The 16,304-nt window shown below is 39.6% G+C and overlaps 1 protein-coding gene across 5 annotated transcripts in view; it reads left to right on the forward strand.

The window, feature by feature from the left end:
- The window catches only part of LOC133628657 (chromodomain-helicase-DNA-binding protein 1-like), a 78,772-nt gene that overhangs the window by 39,831 nt on the left and 22,637 nt on the right, over window positions 1-16,304 (forward strand). For all 5 annotated transcript variants that reach the window (XM_062017070.1, XM_062017073.1, XM_062017074.1 and 2 more), the window contains 11 exons: window positions 3,021-3,246; window positions 4,323-4,423; window positions 4,668-4,846; window positions 5,873-6,000; window positions 6,075-6,291; window positions 6,878-6,967; window positions 7,797-7,987; window positions 9,291-9,479; window positions 9,651-9,813; window positions 11,486-11,638; window positions 11,925-11,996. In XM_062017070.1, coding sequence (XP_061873054.1) covers window positions 3,021-3,246; window positions 4,323-4,423; window positions 4,668-4,846; window positions 5,873-6,000; window positions 6,075-6,291; window positions 6,878-6,967; window positions 7,797-7,987; window positions 9,291-9,479; window positions 9,651-9,813; window positions 11,486-11,638; window positions 11,925-11,996 — 1,709 coding nt within the window. The remainder of the gene's footprint in view (window positions 1-3,020; window positions 3,247-4,322; window positions 4,424-4,667; window positions 4,847-5,872; window positions 6,001-6,074; window positions 6,292-6,877; window positions 6,968-7,796; window positions 7,988-9,290; window positions 9,480-9,650; window positions 9,814-11,485; window positions 11,639-11,924; window positions 11,997-16,304) is intronic.

Here is a 16,304-nt window from a genome sequence, read left to right on the forward strand (position 1 = left end):
CCATCCATGTCATGGGCAACCAATTTCTTCAGGAGGATGCTGTGGGAGACTATGTCAAAGGCCTTACTAAAGTTCAGGAAGACCACATCCACCGCCTTTTCCTCATCCACTAAGCAGATCATCTTGTCACAGAAGGAGATGATTGGTCAAACAGGACCTGCCCTTCATAAAGCCATGTTGACTGGGCTTGAATCCTTGATTGTCTTCTATGTGCCTCACAATGGAGCTCAGGATGATCTGTTATGATCTGATAATCTTCCCTGGCACCAAGATTGGGCTGACAGACTTGTAGTTCCCCAGATGCTCCTTCTGGCTCTTTTTGTAGATGGATGTTACATTTGCCAATCTCCAGTCCACTGGGACCTCCCTGGTGAGCCAGGACTGCTGGTAGATGATGGAGAGTGGCTTGATGAGTACTTCCGCCAACTCCCTCAGCACTTTTGGATGGATCCCATCTGGCCCCATGGACTTATATGAGTCAAGATGGAGCAGCAGTTCGCACACCATTTCCCCTTGGACTAAGGGGACTTCATTTGGTCCCCTGCCCTGTCTTCCAGCTCAGTGGGGCGGGTGCCTAGAGAGCAACTGGTTTTACTATTAAAGACTGAGATAAAGAAGGCATCACCTCCATGTCCCTTAATATATCTTCTAGGAAGATCTGTTTCATCATCTTCCCAGACACAGAGGTGAGGCTGACTGGTTGGTGGTCCCCAGAGTCCTCCTTTCTACCCTGTTTAAGAATGGATGCAATGTTTCCCTTTTTCCAGTCACTGGGGACTTTGCCTGACTGACACAACTTTGCAAATATGATGGAGAGTGGCTTGGTGACTACATCAGAAAATTCTGGGATGCATCTTTTCAGGTCCCATAGACTTATGTATGTTCAGGTTCCTCGGGTGGTCACAAAGCTGACCTTCTCTTACAGTGGGAGGGACTTTGCTCCCTCAGTACCTGTCTTGAGATCTATCTCAAGGTCACTCAAGAGGTGTGGGAAAAGAGGTTGCCAGTTAAGACTAAGGCAAAATTGTCGAGTACCTCAGCCGCCTCCTCATCTGTTGTTACCAGTTTGCATGTCACTCCTATCTGCAAGAAGGAGGGCCCAGGGAACTACAGACTGATCAGCTTCACCCTAATTCCTGAGAAGGTCATTAACCAGCTAATCCTGGAAACCATTTCCATGAAAGACAAGAAGGTCATCAAGAACAGTCAGCATGGCTTCACCAAGGGGACTACCAATGACCAACTTGATAACCTTCTGCAATGAAGTTACTGGCTTGGTAGATGAAGAGAGCAGTGCACTTAGCCTACCTGGACTTCAGGAAGACCTTTGACACTTGCCCATAAAATTCTCATAGAGAAGCTGTTGATGCATGGGCTGGATAAGCAGACAGTGAGGTGGATTAAAAACGGGCCCAGGGTTTGAATGTCCAGGCCCAGAGGATGATGATCAGTGGCACGAAGTCTAGTTGGAGGCAGGTAACTAGCAGTGTACCCCAGGGTTCGATACTGGGTCCAGTTCTGTTCAATGTCTTCATTAATGTTCTGGATGATGCAGCAGAATGCACCCTCAGCAAGTTCGCAGATGACACAAAGCTGAGAGCCGTGGCTGAGAGGCCAGAGGATTGTACTGTCATCCGAAGGGACCTCAACAGGCTGGAGAAGTGGACTGACAGGAAACTCATGTAGTTCAACAAGGAAAGTGCAGAGTTCTGCACCTGGGGGGAACCACTCCATGCATCAGTACATGCTGGGGGACTGCATAGCTGGAAAGCAGCTTTGTGAAAGAGGCCCTGGGAGTCCTGGTGAACACTGGATTGAACATTTTGGAACAGCCTGCCCAGGGAGATGGTGTTTAAGAGATGGTTGGATGTTGCACTTAGGGAAATGGTCTAGTGGTTGATAGGGCTGGGACAAAGGCTGGACTTGATGATCTTAAATTAAAGGTCTCTTTCAGCTGAAATGATTCTACAATTCTATGAGCCAGCAGTATACCTTTCTTGCAAAGACAACTAATGTTATCCTGGGCCGCATTAGGCAAAGTTGAAGGAGGTGATCGTGCCTCTGTGCTCAGCACTGGTGAGGCCACATCTGGAATATTGTGTCCATTTCTGGGCTCCTCAGTACAGAGACTGATGGCACTACAGGAGAGCTTAACAAAGGACCACTTAGGATGAAGTACTGGAGCATCTCTCCTATGAGAAAAAGCTGAGAGCTGGGACAGAAGGCTTGGGGGGAATCTCATCAAGTATATAAATACTTGAAAGGAAGGTGCAAAGAGGACAGAGTCAGACTCTTTCCATTGGTGTTTAGTGACAGGACAAGAGGCAGTGGGAGCAAACTGAAATACAGGAGGTTCCATCTGAACATCAGGAAAGACTTTTTTTGACTGTGAGGGTCAAAACATTGGGAAACATTGTCCAGAGAGGTGGTAGAGTTTCCCTCCTTGGAGATATTCAAAAGCCATATGGACATTCTCCTGAGCAACTGGCTCTAGGGTGATCTTGTTTGAGGATGGGGGTTGAACCAGATGACCTCCAGAGGTCCTCTCCAACCTCAACCATTCTTCGATTCTGTGAATTGGATTTATAGCACCCATAGTAATAATTGGAATAGTAGGCTTTTCAAGTCTCAAGGATGATTAAGCACAGTGTCAAATATCTGTTATATTCTCAGAAATGAGAAGCATATAGCAAATATGACAGCATGCAGTGTTAGGTGGTGCATTCTCTGTGGATCACTAGAAAAACTAAGAATGCTAAGAAAATTCTCATGAGATGAGATACTGTAGGTTGGATGCAGAATTTTTTGGTTGTTTTTTTGAATTTCAGTATACTGTGTGTGTGTTAATGTAGCTGCATTATAATTCTTCAAATAAGAGGAGTGACATGAGTTATAGATATAATTAGTCAAGTTATATGCTCGTATAAGAACACCACAAATTGCTTTCTGCAGTATGTTTTACTGGTTAATTTTTGACAGTGCATACTTAATCAAGCTTTATGGTGTGATTTCTTTATCAGCCACTGGTGCTGCAACCACTATCTATGCCGTTGAGGCAGATGGTGACCCAAATACTGGATTTGAAAAGTCAAAGGAGCTAGGAGAAGTACAGTATCTTATTAAATGGAAAGGCTGGTCACACATCCATAATACTTGGGAAACTGAGGAAACACTGAAGCAACAAAATGTTAAAGGAATGAAGAAACTGGACAACTATAAGAAAAAGGATCAGGAAACAAAACACTGGTGAGTATTTTTATAAATACTTACATATTACATATTTTTTTTTAACAATATAGATGTTTTATTGTGTTTCTGTGAGTTCTATTGCCTCTTTTTGAAGGCACAGTTTCAAGTGCCTATTCTACAGGAAGACAAAAGCTTTAAAGTTGAAACTTCCCTAACACCTTATGATCCTGTAAGATTCTGAACATATCAGCTTTACTTGAGCAAGTGAGAATACTCACACATCTTGTAAAATCAGGCCTTTAAGGAAGCAACTTCTGCACCTAGATTGTAATGTCTGTTATAAACGAAGTTTTAACAAGATTGGTGGTGGATTTTCTGGTTTTGTTTTAAATCTTACCTTTACTAATTTTTTCATTGCTCTTCAGAGATTTAAAAAAAAAATCAGAAATAACTTTCACTGTGAGGATGAGGGAGCAGTGGAACAGGCTTCCCAGAGGGGTTGTGGAGTCTCCTTCCTTGGAGGTCTTCAAGACCCGCTTGGACATGTTCCTATGCGACCTGATCTAGGTGAACCTGCTTCTGCAAGGAGATTGGACTAGATGATCTCTAAAGGTCCCTTCCAACCCCTACCATTCTATGATTCTATGATTTAGTTTTCTTGATTCAGACTTCTGTTTAAGCCTCAGAACTAAGAAATGAAATAAATCCTTACATTTTAGTGCTGTTTTGTTATTGCATTTTATTAGTATGTTTAATACAATCTATGAATACTGGTGGAATTTTTAGTGATGCCTACTCATAAGATAAATTCTTATAGTGATCCATCAGTGCTGTTCAGTGAAAATACCATGAAGTACACTACTCAGTGTTGAGAACAGATATTTTAAATGATCTGCATAACTGATACAAGATGTAGCTGATAGTAATGTCTCTTGATATGCTTTCTCAGTCATGAGGTACCTAGACAAGATGCAACAGTTTTATAGCAGGAATTTCAGAATTGTAGCTTTTTCAAAGCAGCTCTCTAAGTAGCATTCCTATGGTGCTTGCGTTCAGAGCTTTAAAATTGCCAGATTTTCTTAGTTTTAGAACTACACAGTGTAATAAGTGCTGCAAATAAATTCCCATTTCAGGCTGAAAAATGCTTCTCCAGAAGATGTGGAATATTATAACTGCCAGCAGGAACTTACAGATGATCTACATAAACAGTATCAAATAGTGGAAAGGATAATTGGTATGTGACAAACTTTCAGATGGAAAACAGTGTTGAGAATATTACAAGTTCATTGCTTGTGTGTTGAATTTGTAGTTAAGAAATTTAGATAATATCCCTAATAACTTAAGGCAAAGCAAAATCTGATGAAAAGTTGTCATACTGTCTTTGCTGTGAAACTAGTTTATGTTGTCTTATTGCCTGAATGCTTTCTTAAAATACAAAAGGAAAACATTGATCTGATATCTCTGATGCATTTCTACAGCTCATTCAAATCAGAAATCAGCAGCTGGTTATCCAGATTACTATTGCAAATGGCAGGGTTTGCCTTACTCAGAATGTAGCTGGGAAGACGGTGCTCTCATTGCCAAAAAATTTCAGGCATGTATTGATGAGTATTTTAGCAGAAATCAGTCCAAGACTACTCCATTTAAGGACTGCAAGGTGAGTGTGTAATTTCAATGAGTTTATACAGTTGAAAAAAAAAAAAGAGTCAATATATTTTGTTGTGGTTTGACCCTGGCTAGATGCCAGGTGCCCACCACACCGCTCTATCACCCACCTCCTCAGTAAGCCAGGGAAGGGGAGGAAATAAGATGAGAGTCTCGTGGGTTGAGATAAAAGCAGTTTAATAAAGAAGCAGCAAAGCCGCGCGCGCGGGAAGCAAAGCAAAAGCAGATAAAGCTGTTCCTCTCTACTTCCCATCAGCAGCGATGTCCGGCCACCTCCCGAGAAGCAGGGCTTCAGTACGCGTAGCGGTTGCTTTGGGAAGGCCAGAAATGAATCTCGCCTCCCCTTCCTGCTCCTCTCCCCCAGTTTATATTCCTGAGCTGACGTCATATGGTATGGAATATCTCCTTGGTCAGCGGGGGTCAGCTGTCCTGGCCATGGTCCGTCCCAAGATCGTGCCCACCCACAGCTATTGGTGAAGGTGGGGGAAGGAATGCTGGAGGGACAGCCCTGATGCTGTGCGAGCAGTAGTCATAATATTGATATCAACAGTAAGCACAACACTGCAAGAGCTGCTGTGGAAAATCACTACCATCCCAGACTCACTACATTTGTGCATCCAAAAATAAGATGCATGTTATAAAATATTTTTAATGTTGTTCATAATAATAATAAATATATTTTTATATGTAGTAAGCATCACTATTAAGAAAAGCCTTTTGTAGATATTTTTTCCCTACTTATTGCCATTCAAATATGGAATTGTTTAGTACTTTAATTTGTTTTAAAAGTAACCTTCATAAATGAATTCATGTATCTTCTATTGAGGAATTTAGTTCAGCAGTCAGACTACTTTTAGCTTGCAAATGGTTTTATATTGTTATATAGCCTAGTTGTCTGTGATGAATAAAGACTAGACTCGGTGACCAAACAGATTCCTACTGCTACTTTGTTTCTATAAGAAGACATTTTGTTAACTTCAGTTAGTAATAGGACTGATGCTTAATTTTCTTTTGACAGATTCTAAAACAGAGGCCAAGGTTTGTTGCACTAAAGAAGCAACCATCTTATATTGGAGGACATGAGAGTTTAGAGTTAAGAGATTATCAATTAAATGGACTGAACTGGCTTGCTCACTCATGGTGCAAGTAAGTATAGTTTTAAATTGGTCTTTCTGGTTTTTATTTGAAAGCACTTATATATATATTTTTTTTTTTTTTAGAGGCAATAGTTGTATTCTTGCAGATGAAATGGGTCTGGGTAAAACAATACAAACAATTTCTTTTCTGAACTACCTGTTTCACGAACATCAACTGTATGGACCTTTCTTGCTAGTTGTGCCACTTTCTACCTTGACATCTTGGCAAAGAGAGATTCAAACTTGGGCTCCTCAGATGAATGCTGTGGTTTATTTAGGAGATATAACTAGCAGAAATATGGTGAGTATTTCTTTGAATCATTAAAAAAATTAGTGGTAAACAAGACTCACTTCATGTTCCTGTCTTATGCTAATCTCCTATTCATTAGGAATGACCAAATACTTATTTGAAACATTGTATGTGTTTAAAATACAAATTAAAAGCATAGCTTTTCATCCAATATAAATGTCTGTGAAATATTTCATTCCTGCTTAAAAAGATTAAAAATGCAACCTTACATTTGAAAATAAATTGTCTTTTCTCGTGTGATAATTTAGGTGCATAAAATAAATATTTAAGCCAGTCAGATATAATCTTGATTTGTTTTCTAAAAGGACTGTAAGTAACCTTTTCCATTAAAGTTAAAAAAAAAAAAGAAACACAAAACCACACACACAAAAAAAAAATCTACAATAAAACAACCAAAACCCAACACCTCCTCCACTGTTTAATAACTTAAAAAAAAAAAGCTTCACGTGTTATGTTCCTTTTTCGTGATCGGATTCTTGCATGTCACTTAACATCTGTATTGCTGTAGTACCTGAAGTCATCCTGATCGATAAGATCCTTTTTCTCTAGCTTATAGTTCCCTTGATTCTTCTTGTAGATAAGAACTCATGAATGGATGCATCCACAGACCAAGCGATTAAAATTTAACATACTTCTAACAACTTATGAAATTTTGCTGAAGGATAAGGTAATCACGCATACTTCTTCAGGGAGATAAAGTCATTTGTAGAATGTAAAACTCCTTTAGAGGTAGCACATATTTGGGTTCTGGGCCATTAAATGGATGGAGAGTATGACAGATTTACTCTTAGAAGTATGACAGTGAAGTTTTCTTGAATCAGTTTTAGATTTTATGTGTGTGTGATGAGGCTCTCTGCCCCCTCCCCCTTCCCCTTATCTAGTGGGTAAAACTTCTTTTTCTTCAGTCTACTTGAGCTTCATATTACTGTAGTAATTTCTTTGCATCTCACAATCTCTACTTTCCTGTTAGATCATCATCCAGGAACTGAAAAAACAATCCAACTCCTAGCCCCAAAAGCCTGTTACTAACAGCTCTGAAATCCCATGTTTTATCTTTATATTCATGTGTATGGTACTATGTATATTACTACCCTCTTCATGATGGTAGCACATAGAGTTATTGTTAATTCTAATAGCATATGAAAATTTTAATTTAAAAAAGTTCTACTTGTTCACTATTTCATTTATTTGTACATGCTGGAAAGAAGAGAGTCAATAGTGGATTTTTTTTTTTGTCGATTGAAAATTTTATAGATCAACTTTCCTCCTTCCCCCAAGTATAATCTTGGTTTATACTTTCCTCTTAAACTTGGAATGACTGCATAGCCTTTTGTTGAATCTAGGAAATAAACCCCATAATTATTACAAAAAACATAGATGTCCATTTGTTATTAAAATAAAAGGAGTGATGGTGTATACATAACCTCATGTAAAATGTCAGAAATTGCATAATATATTAACTTGTATGTCTTCCCCCCCCCCCTAATTTCTTTAAGTCATTCCTTGGTGGTCTGAATTGGGTATTTATAGGAGTTGACGAAGCTCATCGTTTAAAAAATGACGATTCGCTTCTGTACAAGACTTTAATAGACTTTAAGTCTAATCATCGTCTTCTTATTACTGGAACCCCTCTGCAAAACTCCCTCAAAGAGCTTTGGTCTTTGCTGCACTTCATCATGCCAGAAAAGTAAGGACTGTGGGGTTTTGGGTTTTTTTTATCAAATTTCTGACAGCAGAATATTGTAGTAATTGGAGAATTAATAGAATCATAGAATCATTACAGTTGGAAAAGACCATTAAGATCATTGAGTCTAACCACTAACCTCACACTGCCAAGCTTATGACTAAATTAAACCATATCCCTCAGCACCTCATTTATGTGTCTTTTAAATATCTCCAGGGATAGGGACTCCACCAGCATCCTGGGTAGCCCATTCCAATGCTTAATAGCATTGCACCTCCCCTGGTGCAACTTGAGGCCATTTCCTCTTGTTCTATCATTCATTACTAGAGAGATAAAGAATTACATTGTGAAATAGTTCAAATATATGTGCATCTATTTTATAGAAAATTTTTCATGCTGCTCTTGATAAATTGTTTTGGTAGCAGTTGTCCCTTTTTCTGTTTTAGCAGTCCATAAAAAAGATGGATTGATGTAGGACTCAGAACCCTGAAAAGACACTTCATCTTAATCTAAAAGGAAAATCATATGAATTTACTCTAGGGAAATAGAATGAGGATGTTTTCTTCTCTGTGTTAGTAACAGAGAAACAAGATGGTGCCACAATGTCCAATACCCAGTAGTTCAGTCAGGCAGCCAATTTGCCCTTATGGTATTGACATTATTCTATACTGACCTCTGTTTATATCTGAGATAAATAAGAGCATATGTTCCTTTTGGATATCTTGTAAATACAAAAAATTGTAGCTCCAATTACTTTCAGAGCTGTGCATTGTATTGACTTCTTCAGATCCTTACAAGCAAAGCCACTAAGGTTATTATCTGGCACCTATTCTTCATTTGATCACAAAGTTCATTCTCTTAGTCTGTTAGCACATACCAGAGGATAATCACATTTCAGCTCGTCCATACAAGCTGCAAAAGGTATGTGAAGTGGTCTGTTTTGCAGCCCAGCTATACACCTATTTTTTCATGCTGCTTTTGATAAATATAATGGAATTTCTGCAACCTTCTACCTGAGTTCCCATGCAGAAAAGTAAAATGTTGTGTTTTTACTGGAGAAATTGCAATTCAGTAGTTTGTTTTGAATTTTTGTTCTGCAAAAGTTTGGAAATTTTCATTCTCCTGTTTGCAGACAAAATATTTGGAATTTCTTGTGAGATGCAAATTCAGAAACTTATTTAATAAAACAGAGGGGAGTGGGAAAGAAGTCTATATGTGTTTGTGCATGTGTGGTATATTCATGGTCTTTGTGTGTCTGTGTTCATGGTATGTCACTATTTTACCTTTATTCTTTCTTATGTTGAAGGTTTTCATCCTGGGAAGATTTTGAAGAGGAGCATGGCAAAGGGAGAGAGTTTGGTTATGCAAGTCTTCACAAAGAACTTGAACCATTTCTACTCAGAAGAGTTAAAAAAGATGTAGAAAAATCTCTACCTGCAAAGGTTGAACAAATTTTGAGGATGGAAATGAGTGCATTGCAGAAGCAATATTACAAGTAAGTAATGACTTTTTAAAATTCCTACTATTTTAATGATATATCTATATGAAAGTTACTGAAGTGTAATAGTTCTCATAATGCAGTTTGAACTGATATTTTGAGAGTTTACATCATTCATATTTTCACAAATTGTTAGAAATTACTTCCATTGCACATTCTATATCATAGGTGGATTTTAACCAGGAATTATAAAGCCCTGAATAAAGGTTCAAAAGGCAGTACCTCAGGATTTTTGAACATCATGATGGAACTCAAGAAGTGTTGTAACCATTGCTACCTCATTAAACCACCGGATGATAATGAATTCTATAATAAACAGGAGGCCTTACAGGTAATACCTTTTTTTTTTAACTATTTTTAAGTGTTTTTACATTTCTACTATTCACACTGTAATTTTATAGTGTTCTGACAATTTATTAGCTCTTATTAAAGTATGTTAAGGAAGAACAAGTTCTGTATTAAATGTGTATCTTGGGTTTTGCAGGTAAATGAATTGATTATTTTTGTTTATTTCTTAACTAGAACTGAATAATAGAACAATACTAAATAAAATATCTCTGACTTGAATTATGATCAAAATAAAAAGGAAATAGTTTCAAATAGTCTGTGTATTTTCAGACTAAATAAACTTAAGATCTGTTTTAAACCCAGATTAGAATAAAACAGTTAAATAAACAGATAAATTGAATGCATGTGACTATAGTGATACACCAACAATCGATATGATAGCAGAAAGTAATCTGCAGAATCTCTTTAAGCTTTGTTGTAATCAAACACTGTTCTCTACCTGCCTTCAAACAACCAAAGTGAAAGGAAATAAAATAAACATCCAAAGCTTAGTTTGGTTGGTTTCTTTTTATAAAGGAAAGTAATTAGAGCATCATTATCAAAGATGGTCTGTGATAATGTTGTGGGTTTATAGTTTGGGGTTTTTGTAAAGGTTAACTAATCTTTGTACTAAAACTGTTGAGCAACAAATAAAAAGACTGTTATAATTGATGCAGTTTATAACAATACAAATGTTTCTAAAGAGCAGAGTTTTTCTTCTGTAAGCTTTGAAGCTCAGGATTTAAATAGTTCCCCAAAACTACTAGAGTGAAATGACAAGCTGTCACTGCATAAGCTATTTTATATTATGAAGTGCTTTTCAAAGCTAAAGGATGTTTCATTTGCATCTTGGCACATGCTAACTACTTAAATTTATAATTAAATTAATCAGAACTGTTCAGCCATTATTGCTAATAATTACATACTTGTTGAAATTATTTCCTTCACTCATCTGAATAAGCTTTCTTAGCTCTAATTATGAATTATACACCCTTCTCATTTCTGGCAGAAAGAATAAAAACTGCTAACTCCAAATTTTTTATTCACCAAAGTTCTATCCTGGGCCTCTTCAGCTAAAGAGACCTAATGTTTTCCACATAAAGTTTGACATGCACCTGAGTTTCTGTTCTAGTTGTTCTCATTGGAGCTAAGAAGGCTTAACACTGTAACCTACCTAAAGCCTATTGACATCTACAAACAAGAGTCTTCTCACTTTTATCTTGCCTAAGAACTTGACTGATTAAGCCTTGTTTAAAAATAATTAGAGCATCAAGTAGCAATGCTTCTTTCTGTTCAAAAGACAGAAAATGAGGAGCTAGTAGTACTAAGGTAGTCAAGTAGTCTGTTGCGTTGTTGTTTATTTAGTAGAAAAGAACTTGAGTCTACACTGTAACTGCTGTAGCTCATTGCACAGTATATTTACTTAATATTTTAATGAAATGTTAAGATGCCATTTTATGATCCAGAGCTGAGAAATACATTTATTTGAAAAACATGCTAGTCAGTATTCCTGTTGATTTTAGTTAGTGCTTAATGCTTTAAGAGTTTTTACAAGATCAGGACCGACTAAATACTTATTAAACTTTCATGTTCAGTTAATGAATGTCTAACCATCTGCAGTGTATATTAGTGTTGAGATGAACTTATCTATCAATACATGCTTTCTTATCTTATAGCATTTAATACGTAGCAGTGGGAAACTAATCCTTCTTGACAAGCTACTGATTCGTCTACGAGAACGTGGCAACAGAGTACTGATTTTCTCTCAGATGGTGAGGATGCTAGACATCCTAGCAGAGTATTTGAAGTATCGTCAGTTTCCCTTTCAGGTAAGAATTTTACTGGTACTAGCCAAGAAGCCTTGATCTTTATCTTAAGAAAAGTGACCTTTTTATAGAAATATTTATGAAAGTTTAATTTTATGTAAAAGAAAAGTTTTACAATTATGATATGCTAAATAGTATTTTGAAATGAAACTGATTAAAAAGATAAAGTGTTACATTACTGTTATTCCCCCCACAATTGTTTTGTCAATTGAGAAATCATATTGCTTTGATTAGAATATAATAGGAGTTCTTTTTTAACCATAATATTCTCTTTTATATATCTATTTAGAGACTTGATGGATCAATAAAAGGGGAACTGAGGAAACAAGCCCTGGATCATTTTAATGCAGAAGGATCAGAGGTATGGTATTAGTGGGTAATTGTTTTTTTAATCTATTCAGGTGGTTTTTTCCTTCAAGGAATGTAACAAATATTACACAAAAACCAAAGATAAAGTGAGGGATGTATTACATTGAAATTCCATTGCTATTGCCTAGACTATAAGGTTTACAACTCTCAAAAAACAAACAAAACCAAAACCCACAACCAAAAAAATCCCCCCCCAAAACAACCCCCCCCCAAAAAAAATCCCTAAGAGATGTTTAAATAGGAAACACAGAATTTATTAAAATTGTGTTAATATAACTGCATTGTTATAGTTTTAGATTTTTGTCAGTGCTCTTTTATCAAAGTAGTATTTTAAGTAGTGGATAAAAACTTAAGAATTTAATTTATTTTTGTTGTGTAGGTCTTAATCCTTCAATTTTTACAGGATGCTATGGTTTTATGTGGAGCTGTTTCTGGTAATGGGGAAGGGGCTGTAAAGATGGCTTCTGTAAGAAGTTGCTTGAAACTCTCGCCAACTCTGAGCCAGACCCACTTCTGGGGCTGAGCCAATTAGGCGCCTCCACGATCACTTTTTAAGATGAAGAAGCCGGAAGAGGAGGGTTCCTCCTGTTCCTTTTTTCCTCTGTTCTTCTTCTTTTCCGGCTGGTGGTGGTACAAGGAGTTGGAGGAGAGAGAAGCGACCATGCGGACTCCAAGGTCAGTGAGGGAAGAAAGGAGGAGGTGAACTGGAGCAGAGACCCCCCCCTGTATCCTCTGGAGAGGACTGATGAAGCAGAGATTTGTTTGCACTTCGTAAAAGGTCCCATGCCAGGGGTAGTGATTATGCCCAGAGGAATCCGTGTCCCATGGGAGTGACCCCGTATTCGCAAAAGCTGTAACTGTTGAGAAGAACCCACGCCAGAAAAGTTCCTTAAGGACTGTGTCCCATGGGAGGAACCCCATATTTGCAGAAGCCATAGTTGCTGGGCAAAACCACGACACAGGAGCACTGAACGTTTACACAAACTTTTGACATCAAAAACCTACTTAAGGAATGGGCAGAATTGAGTTATGTATATCTGTTGTGGTTTTACCCCAGCCAGCAACTAAACACCACTCAGACACTCAGTCCTCCCCACTCAGTGAGATGGGGGAAAGGAGGGAGTTAAGAACAGTTTAATAGCTAAAATGAAATAAAATATATTAATACCAACAGCAATAACATATTATAATCATAATAGTGAAAATAAATATAACAGAGAGAGAGGAGTAAAACTCAAGGTGAACAAAAAACCACACAAAGCCAAGGGATGCACAACGCAATTGCTCATCACTCTGACTGATGCCTGAGCTACAGGCTGTTCAGGAGGGATAGGCAGGACAAGGTGTTGCATTCTATGTAAGGGAGAGGTTTGATTGTACAGCCCTTATAGTTAGGGATGATGTAGGGGGATTGGACTAGATGATCTCTAAAGGTCCCTTCCAACCCTACCATTCTATGATTCTATGATGTGGTGGGGATTAGAGGATGGAAACCAAAGCAGATGTTGTAGTGAGAGTCTACTACCGATTGCCCTGCCAGGATGCAAGCACTGATGAGTTATTCTATATGCAATTAGGAGAAATCTCTGAATCAGTAGCCCTGGTCCTTATGGGAGATTCAACTTCCAGACATCAGCTAGGAATATTATACTGCTGAGATGAGTAGGTCTTGGAAATTCTTGAAGTTTGTAGGAGATAACTTCTTGTCACAGGTACTCAGTGAGTGAACTAGGAAGAATGTCCTCCTAAACTTTCTATTTGTGAATAGAGAAGGACCCGTAGGAGATGTAATGGTAGGTGGCTGTCTTGACCACAGTGATCATGAAATAGTTGAGACCCAGGGAACTACAGACCTGTTTGTCTAAGCTCAGTTCCTGGAAAAATTATGGAGAAGATCATACTGGGTTCTACTGAAAGGCATTTAAATAGCAATGCAGTCAATCAGGCACAGTCCACAGAGGTTCACAAAGGGAAAATCCTGTTTAATTAATGTGATATCCTTCTATGATAAGGTGACCCACCTAGTGGATGGAGGGAAGGCGCTGGATATAGTTTTTATAGATTTCAGTAAGACTTCTGATACTGTCCTTCCCAGCATTCTTCTGGCAAGTTGTCCAACTGTAAGATGCACAGGTTCATGGTGCACTGAGTGAGGAAGTGGCTGAAGGGCAGGGCTCAAAGAGTTGTAGTGAATGGGGCTACATCTGGCTGGCAGCTTGTCACCAGAAGTGTTCCTCGGGGCACAATCCTAGGACCAATTCTGTTCAATATATTTATCAATGATCTGAATGCAGAAGTTGAATGCACCATTAGTAAGTTTGATGATGATCACAGAATCACAGAATCTTAAGGGTTGGAAGGGACCTTGAAAGATCATTTAGTCCAACCCCACTGCCAGAGCAGGACCACGTAGAGTAAGTCACACAGGAACTTGTCCAGGTGGGTTTTGAATGTCTCCAGAGAGAGACCCCACAAACCATCGGGGCAACCTGTTCCAGTGCTCTGTCACCCTCACAGTGAAGAAGCTTTTCCTTATGTTTCTTTGGAACCTCTTATGTTCTAGCTTGTACCCATTGCCCCTTGTCCTATCATTGGACATCATTGAGAAGAACCTGACTCCATCCTCCTGACAACCGCCCTTTATGTATTTGTAAACATTAATGAGATCACCCGTCAGTCTCTTTCAAGCTAAAGAGCTCCACTTCCCTCAGCCTTTCATCATAAGGGAGATGCTCCACTCCATCATCTTGGTGGCCCTGTGCTGAACTCTCTTCAGCATCTCCCTGTCCTTCTTGAACTGAGGGGCCCAGAACTGGACACAATATTCCAGATGTGGTCGCACAAGGGCAGAGTAGAGGGGGAAGAGAACCTCTCTTGACCTACTAACCACACCAGTTCTAATACACCCCAGGATGCCATTGGCCTTGAGGGTGGGTTACTGGATCATGGTCATCCTGCTGTCCACCATGACTCCCAGGTCCCTTTCCTCTACACTACTCTCTAACAGTTAATTCCCCAATCTGTGCTGGTACATGGAGTTATTCTTTCCCAGATGCAAGACTCTACACTTGCCCTTGTTGAATTTCATTAGATTTCTCTCCACCCAACACTCCGGCCTGTCCAGGCCTCGTTGAATGGCAGCACAGCAACTGGGAGATACTGTTGACTCAAGAGAGATACAGAGGCCTTGCAGAGGGATCTAGATCCATTGGAGCATTGGATAGTCATCAATTATGTGAAATTTAACAAGAACAAATGCTGAATTCTTCACCTGGGATGCACTAACATTGAACACAAGTATAAATTGGGAGAAAAGTGGCTGGAGAGCAGCCCTGCAGAAACCCAGTCAGCATGGTTTTATGATGGGCAGGTCCTGCTTACCAAATCTGATCTCCTTCTACGACAGGGTGACTCGCTTGTTGGATGAAGGACAGCCTGTGGATATTGTCTACCTTGACTTTAGTAAGGCATTTGACACTGTTTCCCACAGCGTCCTCTTAGAGAAATTGGCCATTCTTGGCTTGAATGGGTATACACCTTCCTGGACTTGGATGGGCAAACATTTTCCTTTCCATGGAGTCCAGCCTTTTTCCTATCCCTATTGACCACTAGACCATTTCCCTAAGTACATCATCCAGCTGTCTCTGTCATGGTTTTGCAAGGAGCCGCTTTTGCGTGGTAAACAGGAGGAGGGGGCTGCCATGCAGACCCAGTAAAGAGTTCTCAGACTTTCCCCTGGGTCTTGGGTTCAGACTCACCTCCGGCCCGGCTGGGCCAATCTGGTGCCTCTGTGATCATTATTTAAGGATGGGAATTTGAAGTGCTTGGGAGGAGGTGTAGGAGTGGTACAAGATGGAGGCGACCATGTGGACCCCACAGTCAGAGAAAGAGGAAGGAATAAAGGAGGAGCCCCAGACCGGAGACCCCTCTAAAACCCATGACAAGAATGCAGACTGTGCCCCTGCAACCCACGGAGGGCAATGGCAGGACTGAGAGCCACCAGCAGCTCTGGATGAGGGTGCTCGGACAGGCAAGAGACTGTGTGAGGAGGTGGCCATGGCGCAGGCCATGCTAAAGAGCCTGTGGACCACAGAGCAGACCCACACGAGAGGCAGAGAGGAGCTCTTGGGATGAACACACATTGGAGCAGCCCGTGCAGGGCAGCCGAGTGTGTGAGATACCCCGCGGAGGAGCAGGGAGGACCGGCGAGGAGCCCACCTGCCCTGAGGAGAGAGAAATGGCAGAAGCCATCAAGAACAGACTGACTGAAACCCCCATTCCCTGCCCTCCTGAGCCATTC

This window comes from Colius striatus, chromosome W, assembly GCF_028858725.1.
Source record: "Colius striatus isolate bColStr4 chromosome W, bColStr4.1.hap1, whole genome shotgun sequence".
In the NCBI taxonomy this organism is placed as follows: Eukaryota; Metazoa; Chordata; class Aves; order Coliiformes; family Coliidae; genus Colius; species Colius striatus.